General features: G+C 54.0%; 1 protein-coding gene across 11 annotated transcripts in view; it reads left to right on the top strand.

Annotated features, from left to right (window-relative positions):
• The window catches only part of CACNA1B (calcium voltage-gated channel subunit alpha1 B), a 246,066-nt gene extending 223,359 nt beyond the window's left edge, over positions 1–22,707 (top strand). For all 11 annotated transcript variants that reach the window (XM_017893202.1, XM_017893205.1, XM_017893198.1 and 8 more), the window contains 10 exons: positions 115–211; positions 3,293–3,401; positions 11,346–11,453; positions 12,772–12,884; positions 13,959–14,086; positions 16,243–16,378; positions 16,728–16,844; positions 18,306–18,510; positions 18,770–19,020; positions 19,607–22,707. In XM_017893202.1, the coding sequence (XP_017748691.1) occupies positions 115–211; positions 3,293–3,401; positions 11,346–11,453; positions 12,772–12,884; positions 13,959–14,086; positions 16,243–16,378; positions 16,728–16,844; positions 18,306–18,510; positions 18,770–19,020; positions 19,607–20,137 (1,795 nt within the window). In that variant the 3' untranslated portion in view covers positions 20,138–22,707. The remainder of the gene's footprint in view (positions 1–114; positions 212–3,292; positions 3,402–11,345; positions 11,454–12,771; positions 12,885–13,958; positions 14,087–16,242; positions 16,379–16,727; positions 16,845–18,305; positions 18,511–18,769; positions 19,021–19,606) is intronic.
• Positions 22,708–24,138: the final 1,431 nt, after the last annotated feature.

Here is a 24,138-nt window from a genome sequence, read left to right as displayed (position 1 = left end):
GCCCCTCCCACTCCCCTCCCCGCTCCTCCCACTCCCCTCCCCGCTCCCCTCCTGCTGCCGCTCCTCCTGTGGACCACCCCACTGTGCCCTGGCCTCGCTGGGACGGGTTTCCAGTGGGCGCATCAGTTACAATGACATGTTTGAGATGCTGAAACACATGTCCCCGCCTCTGGGGCTGGGGAAGAAATGCCCTGCTCGAGTTGCCTACAAGGTAGACCCTGACCCTGCACCACCCCCCCCAGGAGGCTGTGTGTGCTCGCCGGGGGGTGCTCGCTGGCTCTCCCAGCTCCTCTCCCTTTCAGGGTGCCCGGCTGTCTGTCTGCCGCTCTGCTGTGCACCCATGGCCGCCTCATTGTGTCTTTCTCTTCAGCCCCATTCCAGCTTCTTTCCCAGACGGAGGGACGTGGCCCCCATGATGTCTCACTGGCCTCTTGTCCCCACAACCTGAGTTGCCCCCTCTGAGAACCCCTGGAGGCTCAGGAAGACAGAACTAGACCCTCCTCCCTGCCTTTTCTCCCTCTCTTCCTTTTCTAGGAATGAGGGGACAGACCATTTGTTTAACAGAGATTGTTTTTGTTCTGGGCTCAGAACAAAGCCCTAAGCCCCTGGTATGGATGGACCTGTCCAGCCCTCTGGGTCTGGCCCTGGGGGCAGGTGGGGCCTGCAGGGCCTCTGGCGCTTCTGTATAACCCCCTCCCCAGCTCAGCAAGTGCAGAGGCTCCCGGGGCCCAGGCTGCAGACTTTCTAGGCTCCATGGTGGGGAAGAGGCACCATGGCATTGAGAAGGAAAGGGGTGTCGGGGAGAGGCTGCTTGCTATTATTCCTGGGGCCTCAGAGGGCCGCTGAAGGATGGGGATGGCCTCAGGGCCCAGGAGGCATGGGAAGGGGGTAAATCGAGGGATGCCTCCAGGGCTCCCTCCTGGGTAGGCAAGCAGGTCACACGGCCCAGCCCTAAACCTCTTCCATCTGCCCAGCTGTCCCCAGTCCCACCCCATACCCGCTGTGTGTAAGCACCTTCGTTCCCCCAGCACCCCCCCCCACCCCCCCAATAGCCCTCCTGAGGCCCCCACTGCTCTCCCGCAAACAGCCTGTGGTTCAGCCAGCACGTGCCTAGAGCTCTCCTGAGTCTCCCTGAGGAAGACTTTCCTGAATCTGTCTGAGGAAGCTTCCCACCAGAGCTTCCATCTCTCTGGTGCTGTGGACAGCTCTTGTCCACACTGTCTGTCTCTGTGCCCTGACTCTAGGTCTTTGTCACCCGACTCAGTGCAGCCTGTGGGAGCCGAGTGGCTCCTCTAAGCCATCCTCAGCCCCTGCCCTGTCCCTGCATTGTGCCTGCCTGGGTGTCCTGCATGCAAGGCTGTAGCTTTGTCCCCAAGAAGGAGAGCTCTGTCCACACTTGGTGCCAGGGCGAGCAGGCAGGGCCGTGACGGAGCAGCCTTTGGAGCCCCATCCAGCTGTGCCGGCTGACTCCAAGGTTCTGGGCATGGAGAGACCAAGGGAGGTCTCAGGGTGGGAGCAGAAGGGCCAGATGAGCTGAGGAGGGTCCAGGAGATGCCCAGAGTGCCGCACCTCGGAGGGCCCAGGGCAGAGACACCTGTCTGTTTGCCCTGGCCTTGCCTCTTGGCTTCTTCCTGAGATTCTTGGCCCTTTGGGCCCTGGAGTGGGCTGATGGCACCCTGGGGAGGGTAGTCTCCAGTGCCCTGGGTGGAGCTCTTCCTTCTTGGAAATTACCTGCCTGTTCTGCCTTCACTGCTATTCCCAACGCCCCCCAATGCCTGCCCTCTGGGAGAGGAATTCCTTGGCCTCTCACACCGCCATCCATGCTGGTCTGCAGGGATGCCGTTCTCTGGGAAGCCATTTACTCCTGTTGTGCTGCACACACATGCTGGGCAAAGCCCTGGGACTGGATGTGGCAAGTGGGGCTTTGCCAGCATTCAGGGCCAGAGTCAGGCTCATGTCTCCAGCCTGGCTTGCATCCACACCCCACCAGCTGTTAGGCTGAGGACTCTGGATTTGGGGCCAGGATGCTAGGGGCAGGGCTGTGTGGCCCTCCCTAGAGAAGGGGCTGGCCTGCCACAGGTTGCAGGCTTGGTCAAGGACAGGCAGACCCTGGGGAGGGGCTCCTGTCTCTAGCTAGACAGTGCTCCTGGGGCTCCACTTGGCCAGCTCCTTGCTCCTCACGCTCAGAATATTCCAGGCACACTTGAGACACATTTCCTCCTTGAGGCCTCTTAAGATCTTAGAGCCTGGGTCTCTGGGCAGCACTGGCTGTGGCCAGAGGACTGTGGTGCGGACACAAGCTCATCTCCGGCTGTTCTGTCCCTGAAAACTGGCAACGGGCTATCTGCCTGAGAGGGAGATGGAACAGCACTGCAGGACACTGCCCCAGCCTGTTCTGAAGTGCAGCAGCCTCGGCCTGCGGCCCTGGGTAGTCCCATCTGTTCCTGTCCTTCCAGCAGCAGGAGCTGCCTTGTACGGAGATGGGCTCTGCATTTTAGTGGCATCGAGCATCTCTCCCAGGCCTCATGCTGGGTGGTGAGAGGCAGAAGCCTCACCGGACCTGAGCTAAAACCAGGGTGTCACCTCTAGGGGCCTCCACTGGGAGCTGGGCCCCAGAGAGGCACCCTGGACCACCTACTCCTTGTCCAGATGATCCAAGCGGTAGGAGGAGAAGACGAGGGTCGGCAGAGCCATGAGCACAGGAACCCCTTCTGTCTGTGGCTGCCGCTGCTCCTCCCCAGCCAAGGCTGCACTATTACATTCAGTCACAGGCAGGGGTCCCTCGGGGTGAGGAAGTAGCTGTGATTTCAGAGGGATCAAGGCTCCAGTCTTTACCTGGAGTTCTACTTTTCTGCAGCCAGGAGGGTCCTTAGCTAGATCTGCGGGGCGGGGAGTCCATGGGAGAGTATGAATGCTGGCAAAACTCCCACCCGCCCCACCTCACTCAGGCCTAGGCACCTGCAGGGACCACCACTGGGGTGCCCAGCCTAGCCTCCAGGGACCCCATCATTGCGTAGTCTTGGGGTGGGGAGTGGCCGCAGCAGGCCTGGCCCTGACCGCCCTGCTTGTCCCCGGCCCGGCCTCCAGGGACCCCGTCATGGCATAGTCTGGGGTGGGGTGACCCTCCAGGGACCCCATCATTGCGTAGTCTTGGGGTGGGGGGTGACCGCAGCAGGTCTGGCCCTGACTGCCCTGCTTGTCCCCAGCCCGGCCTCCAGGGACCCCGTCATTGCATAGTCTGGGGTGGGGTGGCCGCAGCAGGCCTGGCCCTGACCGCCCTGCTTGTCCCTAGCGTCTGGTTCGCATGAACATGCCCATCTCCAGCGAGGACATGACTGTCCACTTCACATCCACACTCATGGCCCTCATCCGGACGGCGCTGGAGATCAAACTGGCCCCAGGTGAGCAAGGCAGCCTCGGAAGGAGGGCCCCAGACCCAGGGATGTGCACCCCCGCCCTGAGTGCCAGCCCCAGGAGGACACGCAGGGAGGAGGGTGAGGGGTCAGCTGTATCTGGAGGGGTCTAAGGACAGCCACACAGGATGCCCGCCCTGTGGGGCACTGGCATTTCCGCCTGGTAACCATCTGCACATTAGCACTGCAATGATCCCATTTTCAGGTAAGGAAACTGAGGCATGGTGAGATTTCATAAATTGCCCAGGTTATTCAGAGCCAGCTGGTGGTGGAACCAGGACACAGCCTGGCCAAGCCTCACTACAGCTAGCACCCTCCCTGGGGACGAGCTGGCATGCCCTTGGCCCCTTCCCATAGTGAGCCCATTCCCTATCTGGTCTTTCCCTGAACGGATGGACGGAACCACAGAGTGATGCCAAAGCAAGAAGAGAAGGAGCCTCTAGTGTGTTTTTCCCTACCACAGAGGCGATTACAGCCCCAGAGAGCCCACCCCGCCCCCCTGCGTCTGCCCCGTCCCCTGCTTTGTGCACCAAGCCCCACCCACGTCTCCCCAAGGATGCCATACTGGCAATGCCATACTGTTTCTTACCCTGCCAGTTTTTCTCTTTACTGGATTATTTGTGTCAACATATAAACACCCGATTATTTCCTCCATCTTTAGAAAGTTCTCCACCGGGTGCAGTGGCTCACGCCTGTAATCCCAGCACTTTGGGAGGCCAAAGTGGGCAGATCACGAGGTCAGGAGATCAAGACCATGCTGGCCAACATGTCGAAACCTTGTCTCTACAAAAAATACAAAAATTAGCTGGGCGTGGTGGTGGCGAGCACCCGTAGCCCCAACTATTCGGGAGGCTGAGGCAGGCTTGAACCTGGGAGGCGGGGTTGCAGTGAGCTGAGATTGCACCGCCGCACTCCATCCTGGTAACAGAGTGAGACTCCATCTTGAAAAAAAAAAGTTATCTTCCCCTCTGTTGACTTCCCTATTCTCTCCTTTCTAATGCCCCGCTCTTGAGAGATTGTCTCTGAATTCCCTTTCCCACATGCTGGAGGCTCTCCCCAGCTTCACCAGAGCTGCCCTGGGGGTCTCCAGGCCTCCATGTTGCTCGACTTGAAGGCCGAGGCACATCCCCAGCTCATGGGCTGTCCATGGCCGTTTCTCCATTTGCACTCTCTTCTTTTTGAACCTTTTTTTTTATCTGTTCCTCTGGTCTCACAAACTCTGGGTGTGCCTTTGTGCCATGGAATGTTCTCTACTCTCATTCCTTTATCATCTCACCTATTCCCATGGCTTTAAATAGCATTAATCCAATTTTGTATTTTTAGTCCTGACTTCTCCCCTGAACTTCAGATTTTCCCCCACAGCCTTCCCCATCTCAGTCAATGCTCAAGCCAAAACCTTAGAAGTCATCTTAATTTATTCATGTATTTATTTATTTATTTATGAATGATAGGGTCTCACTGTGTCACCCAGGGTGGATTGCAGTGGTGCAGTCATGGCTTACTGCAGCCTCCACCTCCCAGGCTCAAGTGATCCTCCTGCCTCGGCCTCCCAAAGTGCTGGGATTGCAGGCACCACCCCTCCCTAGTAGTTTTTGTATATTTTGTATATTTAGAGATGGGGGTTCGCTGTGTTGCACAGGCTGAGGATCATCCTTTTCTCCGCCTTCTTTCTTATCCCATTTCTGATTCATGCCTTCTCTCTCATATTTTCTTGACTCTATCTTTAAAATATATCCAAAATATGGCCACTCCTCTCCCGTTCCCCACTGCTGCGTCCTCTGGCTCTTGACTGTTGCTGCAGCAGCTTCTAATTCATCCACTTCTGCCCTTGGCACCTTCTGCCTGCCTTCAACACAACAGCCAGAGTGATCAGGTTTAAAAAAAGACTAATAGCCGGGCGCAGTGGCTCACACCTGTAGTGCTAGCACTTTGGAAGGCCGAGGCAGGCAGACTGAGCTCAGAAGTTCAAGACCAGCCTGGACAACACGGTGAAACCCCATCTCTACTAAAATAGAAAAAATTAGCCGGGTATGGCGATGTATGCTTGTAGTCTCAGCTACACGGGAGGCTGAGGCAAAGAATCACTTGAACCTGGGAGATGGAAGTTGCAGTGAGCCAAGATCGTGCCACTGCACTCCAGCCTGGGTGACAGAGTGAGACCTCATCTCTTAAAAAAAAAAAAAATCAGGTGCAGTGGCTCCTGCCTGTAATCCCAGCACTTTGGGAGGCCGATGCAGGCAGATCACGAGGTCAGGAGATCGAGACCATCCTGGCTAACAGGGTGAAACCACGTCTCTACTAAAAAATGCAAAAAAAAATTAGCCAGGTGTGGTGGCAGGCACCTGTAGTCCTAGTTACTCGGGATGCTGAGGCAGGAGAATGGCTTGAACCCAGGAGGTGGAGCTTGCAGTGAGCCGAGATCGTGCCACTGCACTCCAGCCTGCGAGACAGAGCAAGACTCTGTCTAAAAAAAAAAAAAAAAAATCAAACTAACAAAATTGATAAAGCCCTACCTGGACTGATCAAGAAGATAGAGAAGATACACATAACCAACATAAGCAACAAAAGAGGGAACACCACTGCAAGTCCTGTTAAAGTTAAAAAAATAATAAGAGGCCAGGCACAGTGACTCACACCCATAATCCCAACACTTTGGGAGGTCGAGGCAGGAGGGTCGCTTGAGGCCAGGAGTTGATGACCAGTCTGGGTAGCATAGCAAGAATCTGTCTCTACAAAAAATTGTTTAAAATAATTAGCTGGGCATAGTGGCACACACTTGTATTCCCAGCTACTCAGGAGGCTGTGGCAGGATGGATCACTTGAGCCCAGGAGTTTGAGGCTACAGTGAGCTATGATTGTGCCACTGCACTCCAGCCTGAGTGACAGAGTGAGACCCTATCTCTTAAAAATAATAATATATTTTAAATAAAGGAATTTAATAAACAACTTTGTGTCCATTTTAACAAATGAAATGGAAAAATTCCTTGAAAAACACAAACTATCAAGCTCACTCAAGAATAGATAACCTCTACAGTGGCTCATGCCTGTAATCCCAGCACTTTGGGAGGCTGAGGTGGACTGATCACGAGGTCAGGAGATCGAGACCATCCTGGCTAACACAGTGAAACCCCGTCTCTACTAAAAATACAAAAAACTAGCCGGGCGTGGTGGCGGGTGCCTGTAGTCCCAGCTACTTGGGAGGTTGAGGCAGGAGAATGGTGTGAACCCAGGAGGCGGAGTTTGCAGTGAGCCAAGATCGTGCCACTGCACTCCAGTCTGGGTGACAGAGCAAGACTGTCTCAAAAAAACAAAAAAGAATAACCAGGTCAGGTGCCCTGGCTTATGCCTGTAATCCCAGCAGTTTTTGTGGTGGAAGGAGGAGGATCACTTGAGCTCAGGACTTTGAGACCACTCCGGGCAGCACAGGGAGCCCCTGGCTCTACAAAAAAATTAAAAAATTAGCTGAATGTGGTGGTGAACGCCTGTGCTCCCAGCTACTTGGGGAGGCTGAAGTAGAAGGAATCAGCTGTGATGGTGCCACTGCACTACAGCCTGGGCAACAGAGTGAAACCCCATCTCAAAAAAAAAAAAAAAAAAGCTTCAGTAATACCATATATATTAAATTAAGTTTAGAGTGGAAAAACCTTCCACGAAAGACAATTCCAGGTCCAAATGGCTTCATTATTGAAGTCTACCAACTGTTTAAGGAAGAAATAATGCCAATTCTATATAGACTCTTCCAGAAAGGGGAAAAAGGGAATATTTTCCAACTTATTTTATTTTCAGAGGCCAGCTTTGCTCTGATACCAAAACTAGACAAAGACATGACAAGAAAAGAAAACTACAGACCAATATCCCTTATGAACATAGATTTTTAAAAATCTTCAACATAATCTTTCAGCAAACTGAATTTTTTTTTTTTTGATACCGAGTCTTGCTCTGTCGCCCAGGCTGGAGTGCAGTGGCGTGATCTCGGCTCACTCCAAGCTCCGCCTCCTGGGTTCACGCCATTCTCCTGCCTCGAACTCCCAAATAGCTGGGACTACAGGTGCTTGCTACCATGCCTGGCTAACTTTTTTGTATTTTTAGTAGAGACGGGGTTTCACCGTGTTAGCCAGGATGGTCTCGATCTCCTGACCTCGTGATCCACCCGCCTTGGCCTCCCAAAGTGCTGGGATTACAGGCGTGAGCCACCGCGCCTGGCCAAGCTGAATATATTTTAAAAGATAATACCTGATGACACAAGTGGGGTTTACGCCAGGATAAGTTGGGTTCAGTGTTGAAAATCAATTAATGTAGTTTACTGTATCAAAGAAGGAAAAGCATATGATGATCTCAATAGATATAGAAAAAGCATTTGACAAAATTCAGTATCCATTCATGTTTTTAAATTTCTCCATGAACTGGGAATTAAGGAAAGCTTCATCCATCATGTATCATAGACTCACTTATACTGTCAATTGATTTTTAACAAACTTGGAAAGGCAATTAATGGAGAAAAGATCATCTTTTCTACAAACGATGCTGGAGAAATTTAGACAATCCTATGCAAAAAGAGAAACATTCTTGACATGCCGTTTTAGCTTGCTCGGGCTGCCACAACAAAATGCCGCAGCTTAGATAAAAGAAATGTATTTCTCACAGTTTTGGAAGCCAGAAGTCCAAGAGCTTGTGCTTGTGACTCTTAGGCCTCTTCTCTTAGCTAGTAAACAGCCATCGTCCTGCTGTGTCCTTGCACAGACTTTCCTCTGTGTGTGCATGGAGAGAAAAAGAGCACGTGGATTTCCAGGTATCTCCTATGAGACCACTGATTCTGTGGATCAGGGCCCCACACTTAGGATCTCCTAGAACTGATCACCTCCTTACAGGCCCTGTCACCAAATACAGTCGCGTCTGGGAGTTAGGGCTTCTACATGTGGACTGGAGTCGGGGACAGCTTAATCCATAGCACATACCTTTTACCCCGTACAAAAAATAACTTGATCCTGGCTAACACGGTGAAACCCCATCTCTACTAAAAAATACAAAAAACTAGCCAGGCGAGGTGGCAGGCACCTGCAGTCCCAGCTACTCGGGAGGCTGAGGCAGGAGAATGGCGTAAACCCAGGAGGCGGAGCTTGCAGTGAACTGAGATCCGGCCACTGCACTCCAGCCTGGGCCACAGAGCGAGACTCCGTCTCAAAAAAAAAAAAAAAAAAAAAACTTGAAATGGATTGTAAACAGAAATGTAAAATCTAAAATTATGAAACCTGTATAGAAAACACAAGGCCAGGTGTTGGCTCACGCCCAGAATCCCAGCACTTTGGGAAGCCAAAGCAGGTGGATCACCTGAGGTCATGAGTTTGAGACCAGCCTGGCTAACATGGTGAAACCCGTCTCTACTAAAAATACAAAAAAAAAAAAAAAAAAAAAAAAGGCTAGGCCTGGTGCTGTGCTGTGCGCTGGTAGTCCCTGGGAGGCTGAGGCAGGAGAGTTGCTTGAACCTGGCAGTCGGAAGTTGCAATGAGCTGAGATTGTGCCACTGCACTCCAGCCTTGGTGACAGACCGAGACTCCGTCTCAAATGGAAAAAATCGATAAACTGAACTACAGCAAAACTTTCGCTATATGAAATGCATATTTATATTTCAGACAGAGTCTTGCTCTGTTGCCCAGGCTGCAGTGCAGTAGCACAATCTCAGCTCACTGCAGCCTCTGCCTCCCAGGTTCAAACGATTCCCCTGCCTCAGCCTCCCAAGTAGCTGGGATTACAGGCACACACCAACACACCCAGCTAATTTTTGTATTTTTAGTAGAGATGGGGTTTCACCATGTTGGCCAGGCTGATCTCGAACTCCTGACCTCAAGTCATCCACTCGCCTCGACCTCCCATAGTACTGAAATTATAGGCATGAGCCACTGCACTCCGCCACGAAAGATATTTTTAAAAATGAGGCCGAGTGCAGTGGCTTGTACCTGTAATCCCAGCTTTGATTAACTGAGAGAAAAGGTGGGAAGATTGCTGGAATCCAGGAGTTTAAGACCAGATTGGACAACAAAGTGAGGCTCTGTCTCTACAAAAAATAATTTTAAAAAATTAGCTGGACATGGTGGCGCATGCCTGTGGTCCCAGCTACTCAGAGGCTGCGGCAGAACGATTGCTTGAACCCAGGTGTTCAAGGTTCCAGTGAGCTGTGATCATACTACTACACTCCAGCCTGGGCAACAGATGGAGACCCTGTCTCAAAACAAAACAAAAAACCAGGATGAAAAGACAAGCCTAAAACTTGGAGAACATAATTATTAAACACATATCTGCTATAGGATTACTATTCATAATATATGAAGAACTGCCACAACTCCCTAAGAAAATAACCCAACCAAAACAGACAAAAGATTTGAACAGAAATGTCATCAAAGAAGATATAGGGAAGGCAAACACACACATGCAAAAATGCCTGATATCATTAATCATTAGAGAAATCCAAAATAAAAAAAAAAACACACACACCACGAGATTACACTCCACTCCACTATAGTTGCCAAAATACTTTTCAGAATGACAATGCTTAGTGCTGAGAGGGCAGAGCAACTGGAATTCTATGTGTTCCTGGTGGGAAAAGAAAATGATGCAGGCCCTTAGACAGTTTGCAGTTGCTTCTATGGTCCAGCCATTCCACGTGGGAAATGAAAACATGCATCCACACAGAATCTACATGCAAAAGTTTACAGCTTTATTCAAAATTGCCCAAAACTGTAAACAACTCATATGTCCATCAGTTGGCAATGGATAAACAAATGGTACATTCGTACAATTAATACTAAGGAGTAAAAGGAAACACGCTACTGTTGCGTGCGGCAACTTGTATGACTCTCACATGCACCACACTGGGTGAAAGAAGCCAGATTCAAAGGCCAGTGTGCTGTATGATGCCATTGGTGTGACATTCTGGAGTAAAACTATGGGGACCCAAAACACATCAGTGGCGGCAGGGGCTGCCAGTAGGACTAGGGGTTGACTCAAGGGGTCACAGAGGAATTTGGGAGTGATGCAGCTGTTGCATACCTTGATGGTGATACTGGGTGCATGGCTGTATGAATTTACCAAAGTTCATAGAAAATGGAAAAAGGGTGACTCTCACTGCATGTGAATTGTACCTTAATAAACCTGATATTTAAGAAAGGTGAATCCAATTATTTTATTCCTCTGCTCAAAACCCTCCACTGCCTTCCCTAACCCTCCTGCCCACCCCCTCCATCCACCCTGCCCCGAGGCCTCCCTGGCCCTTTGGGTGACATAGCAGGGCCAGTGTACTCGGGGGCTCCTTTTACCTTCAGGGCACACAGGCTTCCTCTTTGGGAGACTTTGATGGCTGTCCTGTCCACAGCTGAAGCTCTGCTGATATTTCCTGTCCCCTTCCCTGCTCTGCTCTTCTTGCCTTGGCACTTTTCACTCTCCAGTACACTTTATTATTATTTTTTTAATTGCTGCTTTATTGGTAGACTAAAGCGGTGTCAACTCCAGAAGGGAAGTTTTTTGGCCCCATCACTTGGAACAGTACCTGACATTTAGTAGGTGTTCAGTAAATATTGTTGAATGAATAGATGAATGGCTGGAGTGCTGCCATCTTCTTCCTAAATCCCCATTGCCCGTCCCATGCACACATATGCACATGCGCACAGCGCACGCGCACACACGTCAGACACACGTGTGCACATGAGGTGGATGCCGTGCTCACCTGCCGCCTCCTCTGGGCAGACTCACGGCAGGGAGAGCTGTGAGCAGCTTCTGCATCAGCGTTTGTTCCCACTGCACCCTCCTTCCAGCACCATCTGTACCCCATCTCCCCCTGCACCATTCATCTCCCCACCTGCACCAGCTCTGTCCCATTGGCTGCAGGGCTGCTCCTAACGTCTCTGTCTTTTCCCCTTCCCCACCATCATCCTGGTCCAGCTGGGACAAAGCAGCATCAGTGTGACGCGGAGTTGAGGAAGGAGATTTCCGTTGTGTGGGCCAATCTGCCCCAGAAGACTCTGGACTTGCTGGTACCACCACATAAGCGTAAGTGTGAGGGTGAGAAATGCCCCCAGTCCCCACCTTTCCTGTCCCACCCAGAGTGGCTGGAGGGCTGTGGAGGTGAGGGTGAGGGACGAAGGGCAGGCCACCTTGGAGAGCGGGCTCACCTCCTCGTGAGTCTGCGCTCAGCTCCAACCAAGGGAGCCCTGGGTGGCAGAGGAGCCGTGGAGATGAGCGTGGGTTTGTTGTGTTGAGCTCCTGGTGTGTGGAATGTATTTTTTGAAATCCAGAGGACAGGCAGGAGGGTATCCCACAGAGATGTGAGGGAGTGCGGTGAGATGCCCAACTCCATCTTGGAGACATGAGGGAGCGCCGGGAGGCGCCCAACTCCATCTTGTGGGAGACGTGAGGGAGCGCTGGGAGGCGCCCAACTCCATCTTGTGGGAGACGTGAGGGAGCGCCGGGAGGTGCCCAGCTCCATCTTGGAGACATGAGGGAGCGCAGAGAGGTGCCCAACTCCATCTTGGAGACATGAGGGAGTGCAGAGAGGTGCCCAACTCCATCTTGGAGACGTTGGGGAGTGCAGTGAGATGCCCAACTCCGTCTTGTGAAAGACGTGAGAGAGCAGGATGAGGTGCCCAACTCCATCTTGTGGGAGACGTGAGGGAGCGCTGGGAGGCGCCCAACTCCATCTTGTGGGAGACGTGAGGGAGCGCCGGGAGGTGCCCAACTCTATCTTGGAGACGTGAGGGAGCGCTGGGAGGCGCCCAACTCCATCTTGTGGGAGACGTGAGGGAGCGCCGGGAGGTGCCCAACTCTATCTTGTGGGTGCCCAACACCATCTTGTGGGAGACGTGAGGGAGCACCGGGAGGTGCCCAACTCCGTCTTGTGAGAGACGTGAGGGAGTGCGTGGAGGTGCCCAACTCCGTCTTGTGGGAGGCGTGAGGGAGCGCCGGGAGGTGCCCAACTCCATCATGTGGGAGATGTGAGGGAGCGCGGGGAGGTGTCCAACTCCATCGTGTGGGAGATGTGAGGGAGCGCGGGGAGGTGTCCAACTCCATCTTGCTTTCTGGGGAGGAGACACAGGAAGGGCCCCGCATTAAGCAGGTGGGGATGGCCTCAGCTTGGCTATGAGAGGCCTCAGGAGGAGTCAGGGTAGCGGAGGGCCGGGTCAGCATCTGGAGGAGCCCCAGGTAGGCCAAGTCCCGCGTTCTGCCTGAGAGCCCTCTGTCCCAGTGCATTTCCAGGAGTCCTTGTGGGGGACGAGGGAAGGGAGGCCGTTTCTTCAGCTTACTTGCGCCCCCTGTTTCCATGGGTCCTCTGCCCCGTTCTCTGAATCTCAACTCCTGTATTCTCTTCCAGCGGATGAGATGACAGTGGGGAAGGTTTATGCAGCTCTGATGATATTCGACTTCTACAAGCAGAACAAAACCACCAGAGACCAGATGCACCAGGCTCCCGGAGGCCTCTCCCAGGTACCTGGCAGCCCTCAGTTTTCCAGGAAGTAACTGTGATGCCTCCAAGGCTCTGGCATCCTTCGGGGGTTTGACAAATTGGGAGACGCACACCATTCTTGGAAAAAGTACCTCAGGAGAAGGAAGATGAGATTCTTGAAGCTACCTCTCTGTCCCCCAAAGTCAGAAACTACACACAGCCTTTATGCTTTCCATGAGCTGGCAATACTGGGCAGCTCCTGACATAGAAAGCCAGCACTCAGGGCCAGAAGATGAGGGCTGGGCTGGGCAGTGTTACCGTTGTTGCGGGGTGGAAGAGAAGAAGATGTGAAGACCATTTGAGGAGGATTGTTTGGAGAAGTGGAAGGAGAACTGTTTTCCCTTCACACAGAGAGCAAAGAAATTCAGATAGATAGGTTCAGGATCACTGTCTGTTCTGCTCTTGCCTTTGACTGAGATGGTTTGGGGGCCCATCTTCCCGATGTCATCCTTCCCACACAGCCGTGTCTTCAGTGACCATATGTTGTCTGTCTGCTGGAAAATTGTCTAGGTGTCCAGGGCTTCTGGGCACATTGACCCAGCCCTTGGATGGAGAATATGTGGTGCTCAGGCCACACCTTCCATTCTCATACCTGGGGTAGACATCACTAATCCATCCAGCAGTCTTCCCAAGCCCTGAAATCTCAGAATTCTGCTCAGCCCTACCCTAACCCTAACCCTAACACCCACCAGCCAATTCAAGGTGATGATTAGATGGAATATTGTTGCCACCTGTAATCTGGTCTAATCCCCTAGTTGTGTAGACAGGGAAACTGAGGTTTTGAGAGGTGACATGGCTTTCCTGAAGTCACTGACAGGTAAGGTTTTGAGGAGATGATGTAAGGGTCCCTTGGCTTGCTTCACTGTTTTGGTCACATGCTCGTATTTAGGGACATATTAGGGAAAGCAAGCGGCTCCTTGCTAAGGGGAAAGAGCCCTTAGGCTGGGCTTGAACATGACCTGGCTTTTGCCCTGTGCCATGTGGTCGGAGCAGGTCGCAGAGGCCACATTGCAGGCCCATTGGAGCTCTTTCCCTTCCCTTTGCCTCCTTTGCAGATGGGTCCTGTGTCCCTGTTCCACCCCCTGAAGGCCACCCTGGAGCAGACGCAGCCGGCTGTGCTCCGAGGAGCCCGGGTTTTCCTTCGACAGAAGAGTTCCACCTCCCTCAGCAATGGCGGGGCCATGTGAGTATCCAGATGCAGGACATAGCTGGACAGGAGGAGGCCCAAAGCCAGTAAAGGGGGAAGCAGACATCCCATTTTCTTGACCTCCCTGGCCCTCACTTCCACTGGCCTCTGGGTTAACCAGCTTAGAGGCACCCGAGGGGCATGTCTGCCACCCGACCCTGCACTTGGGCCCTTAGCAACCCTCCAAGGACAGAGATCCCCCAGGTCACATCTCAGTTCTCAGGGGCTGTCTTTGCTATAGGTGCTCGTTGTACTTGCTGCCCGAGAGCAGTCAAGGGCTCTTCCTTTGCTGGGTTCTGTGGCAGACTTTAAAATTGTTTCCTGTGACATTAGGTGCCTCGTCGAACCCACCTTCCTAACAGCACTTAGACCACCACGTCCCATTCCCAACACAAGTACCTGCTTCCCTTTCAGACAAGAGCCCCCTGCCCCTGCTCCTCATTGGCCCTCCGTGCCAGCAGATACTGAGATTCCACCTCCATCTCCTACCCCTTTCTGTCAGTGGCCTCCTACTGCTCTGATCTTTCTAACCCTGTAAGGCACTTTTCATCTTAGATCTCCACTTTGGTACTGATTTCTGAAGCTGTTATATTTTGTAAACAAATTGGTAAGGCTCTTTTGTATTACTTAACTCTTGCCACAATATTTCTTGGTGACAAATCACTCAGAAGCAGGTGACTTAAAAGAACCATCACTTTTTCCCACTGTGGCCCAGAAAAGTGTGCTCCCAAATCTCAGGACCCAGATCCTGGGGGCTGACTCCCGAGCCCCTGGCAGCCCTCCATTCCCACACTCTGCTTTCAGCATGCTGGTGGAAACCTTCCTTGCATTTAGTCCAGATTCTGACTGTATGTGTAGGTGGGAGGAGATAGTGAGGTGTCTGGGGTTTATCTAAGCCAGGTTTTCAGCAGGAAATTTGAGCTTCTGTTATTTCTGTGATGATAGTTTCTACCTAAATCAATTACAACTCCAAGTTAGAGAACACCCACTCAGACTGGGTCTGGCGAGGGTATTTATTGAGCTATTTAGTGAGCGGGTTGAGCACACCCCTGGCCTTGGACTTTGTGTTTTTCAGGATTAGCAGTGCGTTAGGAGCCAGCTCCGGTTCTCCTGACCACCCCTCCTCTCAGCACCAGCCAGCCACTGCGGCTGCTCTGTGCCCAGTGCCAGCAGGGGCTGCAGTGCCTAGTCCGTGCAGCAGTGTGTGTGGTGTATTTAGACCATCAGGCTCCAGTCTGAGCTCAGAGTTATCAGTGCCACTCAACCTGCATGACTAAGAATGTAGTCAGTGCTTCACTGAATGTGAGAATGAGCACTCACCCAAACACATTCCATGCCAGTTGGGAGACAAGTGATGAGAAATACCAGTGTGGGAGCATCTCCGGGTGGGGCTTTTGGGGCAGGTGTATGGGCAGCATGTGTGGGGTGGCTTCTGCCAGAAGGCTGCACCCCAGCAGAGAGCCGAGGGATGGAAAGGCTCGTCGTGGCTTGGGCTGGGGGGTCAGAGAAGTAATGAGGAGCCACCAGCAAGGGACTCCTGAGGGAAGAAGCCCCTGGAGGACGAAGCCCAAAGAGTCCTGGGCGAGGCCCCCTACCCCCCATCCCAGCCCGTCCCCTCCATGACAGCTTTGCCCTCACCTGTCCCAGCCTGTCCTCTCCATGACAGCTTCTCTCGCTGTCTGCTGGCATAGGCAGGACTTTCTCAGCTACTGTCCTAACGCAGGCTCTACACATGTGGCCCCACTCCTTCCCAGGTTAGTCCTGTGCGGCAAGGACAACCCCTGCTCACACTTCACAGGTCAGCTCCTTGTCCAGAGGAGGGGGTGACAGGCCCAGGCCCCCCCTCAGATTTGAGCACTGTGGGGCTGTAAGCTGGTGCTCTGCATCCTCTCTGCCACTCTGAATTCCTTCCTGCTCTGACCCTGTTTTGGATCTGTGTCCTTTGATGAGGCTTTGCTTGGGTCTAGTGTGCACAGGCCATGTTGGTACTCTTGTGTTCAGGGGAGGGCTAAGTTCAGCCCAGAACAGGGCGGCCAAGCCCCCTGACCTCTGCTGCATGTGGTGGAGGCATCTGGCGGTTGAAGCACCAGGCTATTGGTGAGGCATTTGCAGCCTCTGACCCTACAGGAATCTCTTTGTCTTCTCTGCCATAGACAAAACCAAGAGAGTGGCATCAAGGAGTCTGTCTCCTGGGGCACTCAGAGGACCCAGGATGGGCCCCACGAGGCCAGGCCGCCCCTGGAGCGTGGCCACTCCACAGAGATCCCTGTGGGGCAGTCAGGAGCACTGGTGAGCACTCCGGGGGGCTAGTGAGACTGGGTCAGGGGATGTGTGAACAGGGATGGGGGATGTTTGAGACTGGGATGGGGGATGTGTGAAAATGGATGGGGATTTTGAGACTGGGGTGGGGACGTGTGAGACCAGGGTGGACGATGTGTGAGACTAGGGTGGGGATATGTGAACAGGGAATGGGGGGTGTGTGAGACTAGGATGGGGGACGTTTGAACAGCAGTGGGGGTTAGGTGAGACTGAGATGGATTTGGGTGAGACAGCACTGCCTCATGGGGTGAGTCTGGGTGGGGTCAGATGAGTCCGTGGTGCCTTGTGTAGTGGGACTGGGCGAGTGCTGTATCCACAGGCTGTGGACGTTCAGATGCAGAGCATGACCCGGAGGGGCCCTGATGGGGAGCCCCAGCCTGGGCTGGAGAGCCAGGGTCGAGCGGCCTCCATGCCCCGCCTTGCGGCTGAGACTCAGGTAGGTGGTCTGGGAGGGTCCAGGCCCTGGGCCAGGCAAATGAGGTGTGGGGAAGTGGGAGTGTGGCTCTGGGCTTCCTGCAGGTGAGGAGACCTGGGGTGGAGAGGGCTGGGGTCCATGTGTGGAGCTCTTTGCTGAGGCGGGAGCAGGCACCTCGGGCAGCCCTGACTGGGCGCCAGCAGAGGTGCAGCCTAGACACCTTCAGTCCCCGAGGCTTCTCAAGAGGATGAGTCAGGTCCGTTAGATGCTGCTGGGACAGCTGTGCCTATTCTCAGCCTCCCATCAGGGGCCATGGGGCATAGGGGCCCCCACTCTGGCCCTGCCATGTTCTGCTCCTCCTCTCTGAGTTTCTACTCCCCCAGATAACCCCCAGCCTCATCCAGAAAATCTCACTGACACCTTAGTCCCCTCTCCCACCTGTGGCTCTGTGGAGGACCCTCCCTGCTCATGGGCAGGCAGTCCCTGGACCACTTCCACTCCCCAGCTCCTTGCTGGGCTCGCCTCTCTCTGGGACATGCACGTTGGATTAAGGAAGAGGAAGCTCTGGCCTGGGGATGGCTACAGCCCCATGTGTTTCCTGGCGTAGGCTCCTTCCACGAGGACACTGGGAGGGTTGCCCCTCTGAGGCCAGTCTGGGAACACTGTGCCCAGACCTCCGAGGCCTTGTAGTTGCTGCAGGGCCTCACCTGCCACCTGAGCCTGCTTCAGTTGGCCAAAAGTGACCAGAGCCCCCGTGCCACCCCTGTCCCTCGGCCGACCTGGGCTGTGGAGCTGTGGATCTGAACCTTGTCTGTGGCTCCTTTCCCATCCCACTGCTGTGGCCAGCAAACCCTTTTCCTCTCCACTGCCTCTCCTCCCTCTTGCGGTTTTCTCCTCTTCCCACCTGTCCTTCCTCTCTTGTCTCTTTTCCCATCCCACTGTGCCCTCCTGGGTGCTACCTGGTGGGTGGGTGCAGGCTGAGCCTCCCTACAGCCTATGCTGGGGCCTCCTCCTTTACACATGTGATGCACTGGCGGCTGTGGGTGAGTTTACCTGGGAGGGGTGGCCCCTCCCCTCCCCTCCCCTCCCCTCCCCTCCCCTCCCAGGTCTCTTCCACAGGTCCTGATTCCGGTCGTGGAAGCAGCTTGGGGGCCAGTCCACCCCAGATGCACCAGGCAGAGTGATCCCACTGCAGCCAGCAGAGGCGTCTCTGGGCCCCACTCAGGGTTCTTCCAACCGAGCCAGCCGCCCTTCTCTTCCTGGCAGGGCACACGGGATGGGGTGGGGACTCAGGCACTGTCTGCCCCCAGCCTGCCCACCTGAGTTCCCATCTCAGGCCTGGGTCCTTCTGACTGTGAGACCAGGATGGGGGACGTGTGGGCCTGCTCCACGACCCCCTCCCATGCCTGCATCCCCGCTGACCCTGGTGCCTCCCCTAGGCCCACTGTCAGTCCTTTGACCACCCCTGTCCTTTGCTCACAGCCCGTCACAGATGCCAGCCCCATGAAGCGCTCCATCTCCACGCTGGCCCAGAGGCCCCGCGGGACTCATCTCTGCAGCACCACCCCGGACCGCCCACCCCCTAGCCAGGCACCACACCACCACCACCACCGCTGCCACCGCCGCAGGGACAGGAAGCAGAGGTCCCTGGAGAAGGGGCCCAGCCTGTCTGCCGATACGGATGGTGGTGCGTGTGGAGGGGCCCAGGGAGCCCCTCAGGGAGCTGTGGCCCGAGTCAGGGGGTCCAAGCAGCCCATGGGGCACCCTCTTCCTTTGTGGGCCTCATGACCCCATAACCAGCCGGAGCAGGGTGGGGCTGAGGCCCAGGCCCAAACCCTCACCCTAGTCCTCCCCTGGCACCGCCTGAATTCTGTCCTGTTGGCCCCGGGGGTCAGGGGTCCCTGCCTTGGGCCTGGCCGCACTAACTTCTTCTCTTCCCTGGCCAGCACCAAGCAGTGCTGCTGGGCCGGGGCTGCCCCCGGGAGAGGGGCCTACAGGCTGCCGGCGGGAACGAGAGCGCCGGCAGGAGCGGGGCCGGTCCCAGGAGCGGAGGCAGCCTTCATCCTCCTCCTCGGAGAAGCAACGCTTCTACTCCTGTGACCGCTTTGGGGGCCGTGAGCCTCCGAAGCCCAAGCCCTCCCTTAGCAGCCACCCCACGTCGCCAACAGCTGGCCAGGAGCCAGGTCCCCACCCACAGGTAAGAGGAATAGGTGAGAAGGTCAGGGCCCAGCTGCCTTTCCCTTGGCCCAGCACCACTGTCCCACAGGCCCCTCCCTCTCCCCAGGGCCTCCCCACTGCCCTTTGTTGTTCCCAGCAACCCCAAGGGCTGGGCACCCCCTCTGTGCCCTGTCCTGGAGCCTGCGTCTGCACCCTATCCCAGCTGTGTTCTCCTCAAGCTCCTGCCTGGGTCACCCTGGGATAGTGGTTCTGTGTCCTCATCCACTTTCAGACCTGGGCCCCCAAATCCTCACCTCTCTCTCGGTCACTTCTTGACTCTCCTTCCCTGACTGTGGTTGTTGGGCTTTTGTTCTGTCCTTTTCCCTGGCCCTAGCCTGTCCCTTCCCATCACTTGCTCTCCCCCACCCCATTCCTGGGCCTGACCCTGACCATCGCTCTCCCACACACACAGGTGCCTGTTGCCTCCCTGGCCACCGCGGCCCAGTTCGTCCACCATTGCCTCCCTCTCTCCTCTCATCCCCCCAGGCACCTGTGTGTGATGTGCTCTGTCTGTTGGTTCGGCTTTTTTTTTTATCTTTGATTTGTTCTGGTCCATTTTCGTGTAGGGCAGTGGTTCCGTGAACGGGAGCCCCTTGCTGTCAACATCTGGTGCTAGCACCCCCGGCCGTGGTGGGCGGAGGCAGCTCCCCCAGACACCCCTGACTCCCCGCCCCAGCATCACCTACAAGACGGCCAACTCCTCACCCATCCACTTCGCCGGGGCTCAGACCAGCCTCCCTGCCTTCTCCCCGGGCCGGCTCAGCCGTGGGCTTTCTGAACACAACGCCCTGCTGCAGAGAGACCCCCTCAGCCAGCCCTTGGCCCCTGGTTCTCGAATCGGCTCTGACCCTTACCTGGGGCAGCGTCTGGACAGCGAGGCCTCTGTCCACGCCCTGCCTGAGGACACGCTCACTTTCGAGGAGGCTGTGGCCACCAACTCAGGCCGCTCCTCCAGGACTTCCTACGTGTCCTCCCTGACCTCCCAGTCTCACCCTCTCCGCCGCGTGCCCAATGGTTACCACTGCACCCTGGGACTCAGCTCGGGCGGCCGAGCACGGCACAGCTACCACCACCCTGACCAAGACCACTGGTGCTAGCTGCACCGTGACCGCTCAGACGCCTGCATGCAGCAGGCGTGTGTTCCAGTGGATGAGTTTTATCATCCACACGGGGCAGCAGCCCCTGGGGGGAGGCCTTGCCCACCTTGGTGAGGCTCCTGCGGCCCCTCCCTCCCCCTCCTTCCCTCTTTTACTCTAGACCACGAATAAAGCCCTGTTAGAGGATGCGGCTCTCTCTGTCCCCTTCCTGTCCTGCCTTCCTGGGTCTCGTACCACACACCAGACCCTAAACCGCAGGCTGCTGTGTGTAGCTGAGAAGGACCCAGGAGTCCAAATCCCGTGTCCTGGGACTCAGCATCCAGGGTGGCTTGGAGCCGTTGTGAGGAGCTCTGCGTCCTGTGGGGAGCACCCTTCACGCGGCCGTGCAGCACAGAGAAGCAGGGCCCACCTGAAAGCGCGCCGAGACCTCGGGACGGAGGGGATGGGAAGGGGACACAGTCGTGGCTTGTGCAGCCCGCCGGTGTCAGTGAACGCTCACTCAGACACGCTCTGTCCCTCCCTGGACACCGTCAGCCCCACAGGGACTGAGTTGGAAAGTGTTCTTACTGTGGTTTTGATTTTTAATTGCAACACCTCTCAGTCTTGTCACTTCTATATACTTGATGTAGAAAAAATAGAAAACCAGAAAAATGGGGAAGGAAATGTTCACATAACTTTAAAAAATCAAACCTGTGGAAGAAAGATGTCAGCTTTTTGCCACGTGTCTTTGTGGCTTATGTGAGGAGACTCCCTGTGCAGCCCTCTCCAGTCCAGGTGGATCCCAGACGGCCCCTGGCTCTGCTGCTGTTGACCAAGTGCCTGACCGCCAGGCCCTCACACTCAGGCTCCTGGGCACTGTGGTGTGAGGCGAGGCCTCGGGAACCATCGTGGCAGGATGTTGTGAAAAGTACTCGCAATGGCAGCCAGATAGCAAGCCTTTGCCAGTGGAGAGTACTGGATGTCATGGTGGGAAACAAGGCAGCCATTTGCTATCCTCCTCCCACGAGTGGAAGGGGTTTCCAGGGAAGCCACAGGGTGGCTGACCATGTGCTTGTGTGAGGCATTTTCAGTCTGTTCTGCATCTGATTCTCAGGGCACACTCTGTGGTGTGTGAAATAGGTTTCCTTCCACATACAGCAGAAGAGTGGGAAAGGCTGGCAGGAAGGAGGGAGACATTGGCTGGGGGCTTGGATGTGGGGCCATCAGGGCAGGAGGGAGGAAACCCCAGCTGGAATGAAACTCAGAGCAAGTGACCGAGGGAGGACACCTGACGCCCAGCACTGTCCTGGCGCCAGACACGGAGCAGGCAGTCAAGTGAGGTCTGACCTCCATGGCCATGCTGAGGAGAGAAAGACCATGCTCAGGACACTGTCCAAGGTGCACGAGATGCTGGGAGGCCCTTTGTTTTGTGAAGAAAGGGAGCATTTAGAGCAGTTGGTGGTGGTGTGTCCTCCGTGTTCTGAAATTCCAGATGATCTGTGTTGGATTCTTGGCTTCTACCCCATGATTCTCCTCAAAGAAATTGTGTGTGATGCGTGTGTGTATGTCTGTGTCACAGGAGGCACAGTGCCTGTGCAGGTGTGTTCAGTGCGTGGATGTCATTAACCCATAGGGCTATGCAACAAAAGACACATTTAATAGAAATAAAACACACAAGACCGCTGCCTGGTCTCGGGGTTCAGCATGATTGTGACCAAACCTTTTTATAGAATTTCCTTACCTGAAGGCACAACACTCTGGAACTTTAACGATAACAGAGTATTTTATTCCAATAGAATAAACCAGGAATCTCGGACTATGCATGTGATCACTGTGCTCATGTTGCAAAGTAGAAGGATGTGTATTTTGACTGATGTTTTGTCTCTTGTTCCCCCGCCCCCAGCCCATGTTATCTTGGGTGTCAAATGTGTCCATTCCATGCAGAACCACAGCCATTTCCCCAGGCAGTGTTGGGTCGAGAATCCACTTTTCTAGACCCACACAGCCTAGCTGGCTTGTCTGGACTCTTCTAGGCATTGGAATTGATGAAAACTACAGGGAGCGGGGAAAGGAGACATTATGTCTTGTTTTCCTGACTTTGGGTTTTGTTTCTCACTGTGTCTTCTCCAGCTATCATATATGTCCCCTGAATCTCATAGTGAGTTGCCAAATTTGAAATGCATCACCCAGTTGTCTGCATCTGGAACCAGTCAAGCAGTGGCTGTAGTTTGAACAAGTTATGTGTGCATGTAACATATATACATATATACATATATACAAGTATGTGCATGATAATGTATATCTTCGTACTTTTTGATACAATGTATTCATTTAATTTTTAATTATATTTGATATAAATCAAAGGTTTGTTGCAAAACTTTATATTTAAGAAGTGTTAAAAAAAAGTCCCAACCATGCAACACAACTGGGACCTACTTAAAAAAAATTCTGTGATTGACTAGTTTGCTGCCTGAGTAATATTTATCAGCCAAACTTTGGATTCTGCTGTTGTTTCTACAATGACATTTTGTATGAAGCAAAGTCCTTGAATTAAAATAAAAACTTAGCAAAAAATCAAAAACAAAACCCCACCATGCTGCCATTGGTATATGCAAGGGTGTGGGCCTGGGGTGCCCTGCCAGGAGGGGTCAGAAGAAAGTGAGAACTGCAGTTTGTTGTTGTTGTTGTTTGTGACAGAGTCTGGCTCTTGTTGCCCAGGCTAGAGTGCAGTGAGACAATCTCAGCTCACTGCAACCTCTGCCTCCTGGATTCAAGCAATTCTCCTGCCTCAGCCTCCCGAGTAGCTGGGATTACAGATGCACACCACCATGTCCAATACAAAATAATTTTTGTATTTTTAGTAATGACAGGGTTTCACCATGTTGGCCAGGCTGGTCTCGAACTCCTGACCTCAAGTGATCCGCCTGCCTTGGCCTCCCAAAGTGCTGGGATTACAGATGTGAGCCACCATGCCTGGCCTGCAGTTTGTTTTCAGTGCAAGTGTGGGATCAGGTTTTGAGAGTGTGGTGAGGATCAAGGGAGGCACTTGGCAGGAGGAGGCAGATTCAGCTTCCCTGGGGATCAGGGTTAGGGTTGGTTAAGATTACAGTGGTGGGTTAGGGGTGGGGTTGGATAGATGGTGGAGGAGGTTCTGGGAGGCTGTGTAAGTCCGGGGCACAGAGCTCCTCATAAGATACCCCAATAATCATTCACTCTGCAGTTAAAATGTCAGGATATTGCTAGCTACATGCTGGTAAGGACATTCTTAAGAGAAACCTGGCACCATAAGTACAGATTAGGGCAGAGAAGGACATTCGAAAGAGATAGGCAGGCACAGTAGGTATAGACATGAACACTGTAGGACCTTCCTGGATGGCAGGAAGGAGCCCAGCCCCAGCAGTGGAATCACACTGATCACTGCACATATGTGTCAACCAACAGTGAGGGGGTCCCACAAGCCTAGGTGGGGCAAGTCAGGGATCTAAGGAAGGAGCAGGAAAACCAGACAAAAGAGGTGGAGACTTGAGAAATGTGAAGAAGTTCAACATAAAACTCCCTGCTCAGGACCCTGGGGCTGTTTTCTTGCAGATCAGCCCCACTCCTCCCTTGAGGCGTACTTATTTTTTCTACAATATGCTCTTTATATTTCTTTTCAATGAAGTTATCTGCCATCTTTGTACTGCCTCTTGGTGAAAATCTTTATTTCAAGTTAGACAAGAACTGGGACATCAGATCTCCCCAGTATTAGCTCCGTTTCAGTTTGAATTTGCAGAATTGATAGCGCTGAACAACCTGCGCTCCGAGTTTAAGTGGTGTAGGAAGAGGCCAGCAGGGAATGCTCGGCTGTAACACTGGGAGCAAGAGGACCCTGCAGTGTCCCCAGCCGCCAGCAGGGGGCGTGCCACCACTACACCATGAGCAAGAGGGCCCTGCAGTGCCCTGGTTTCCAGCAGGGGGCGCAAGGCCATCACACTGCGCAGGAGAGCCCTGCAGTGCCCCAGCTGCCAACAGGGGCGCCAACC

The sequence above is a fragment of the Rhinopithecus bieti genome, unplaced genomic scaffold, assembly GCF_001698545.2.
Source record: "Rhinopithecus bieti isolate Rb0 unplaced genomic scaffold, ASM169854v2 scaffold_23276, whole genome shotgun sequence".
In the NCBI taxonomy this organism is placed as follows: Eukaryota; Metazoa; Chordata; class Mammalia; order Primates; family Cercopithecidae; genus Rhinopithecus; species Rhinopithecus bieti.
Note: the sequence above shows the minus strand (reverse complement) of the source record. Positions and strands in the feature narration are given on the sequence as shown.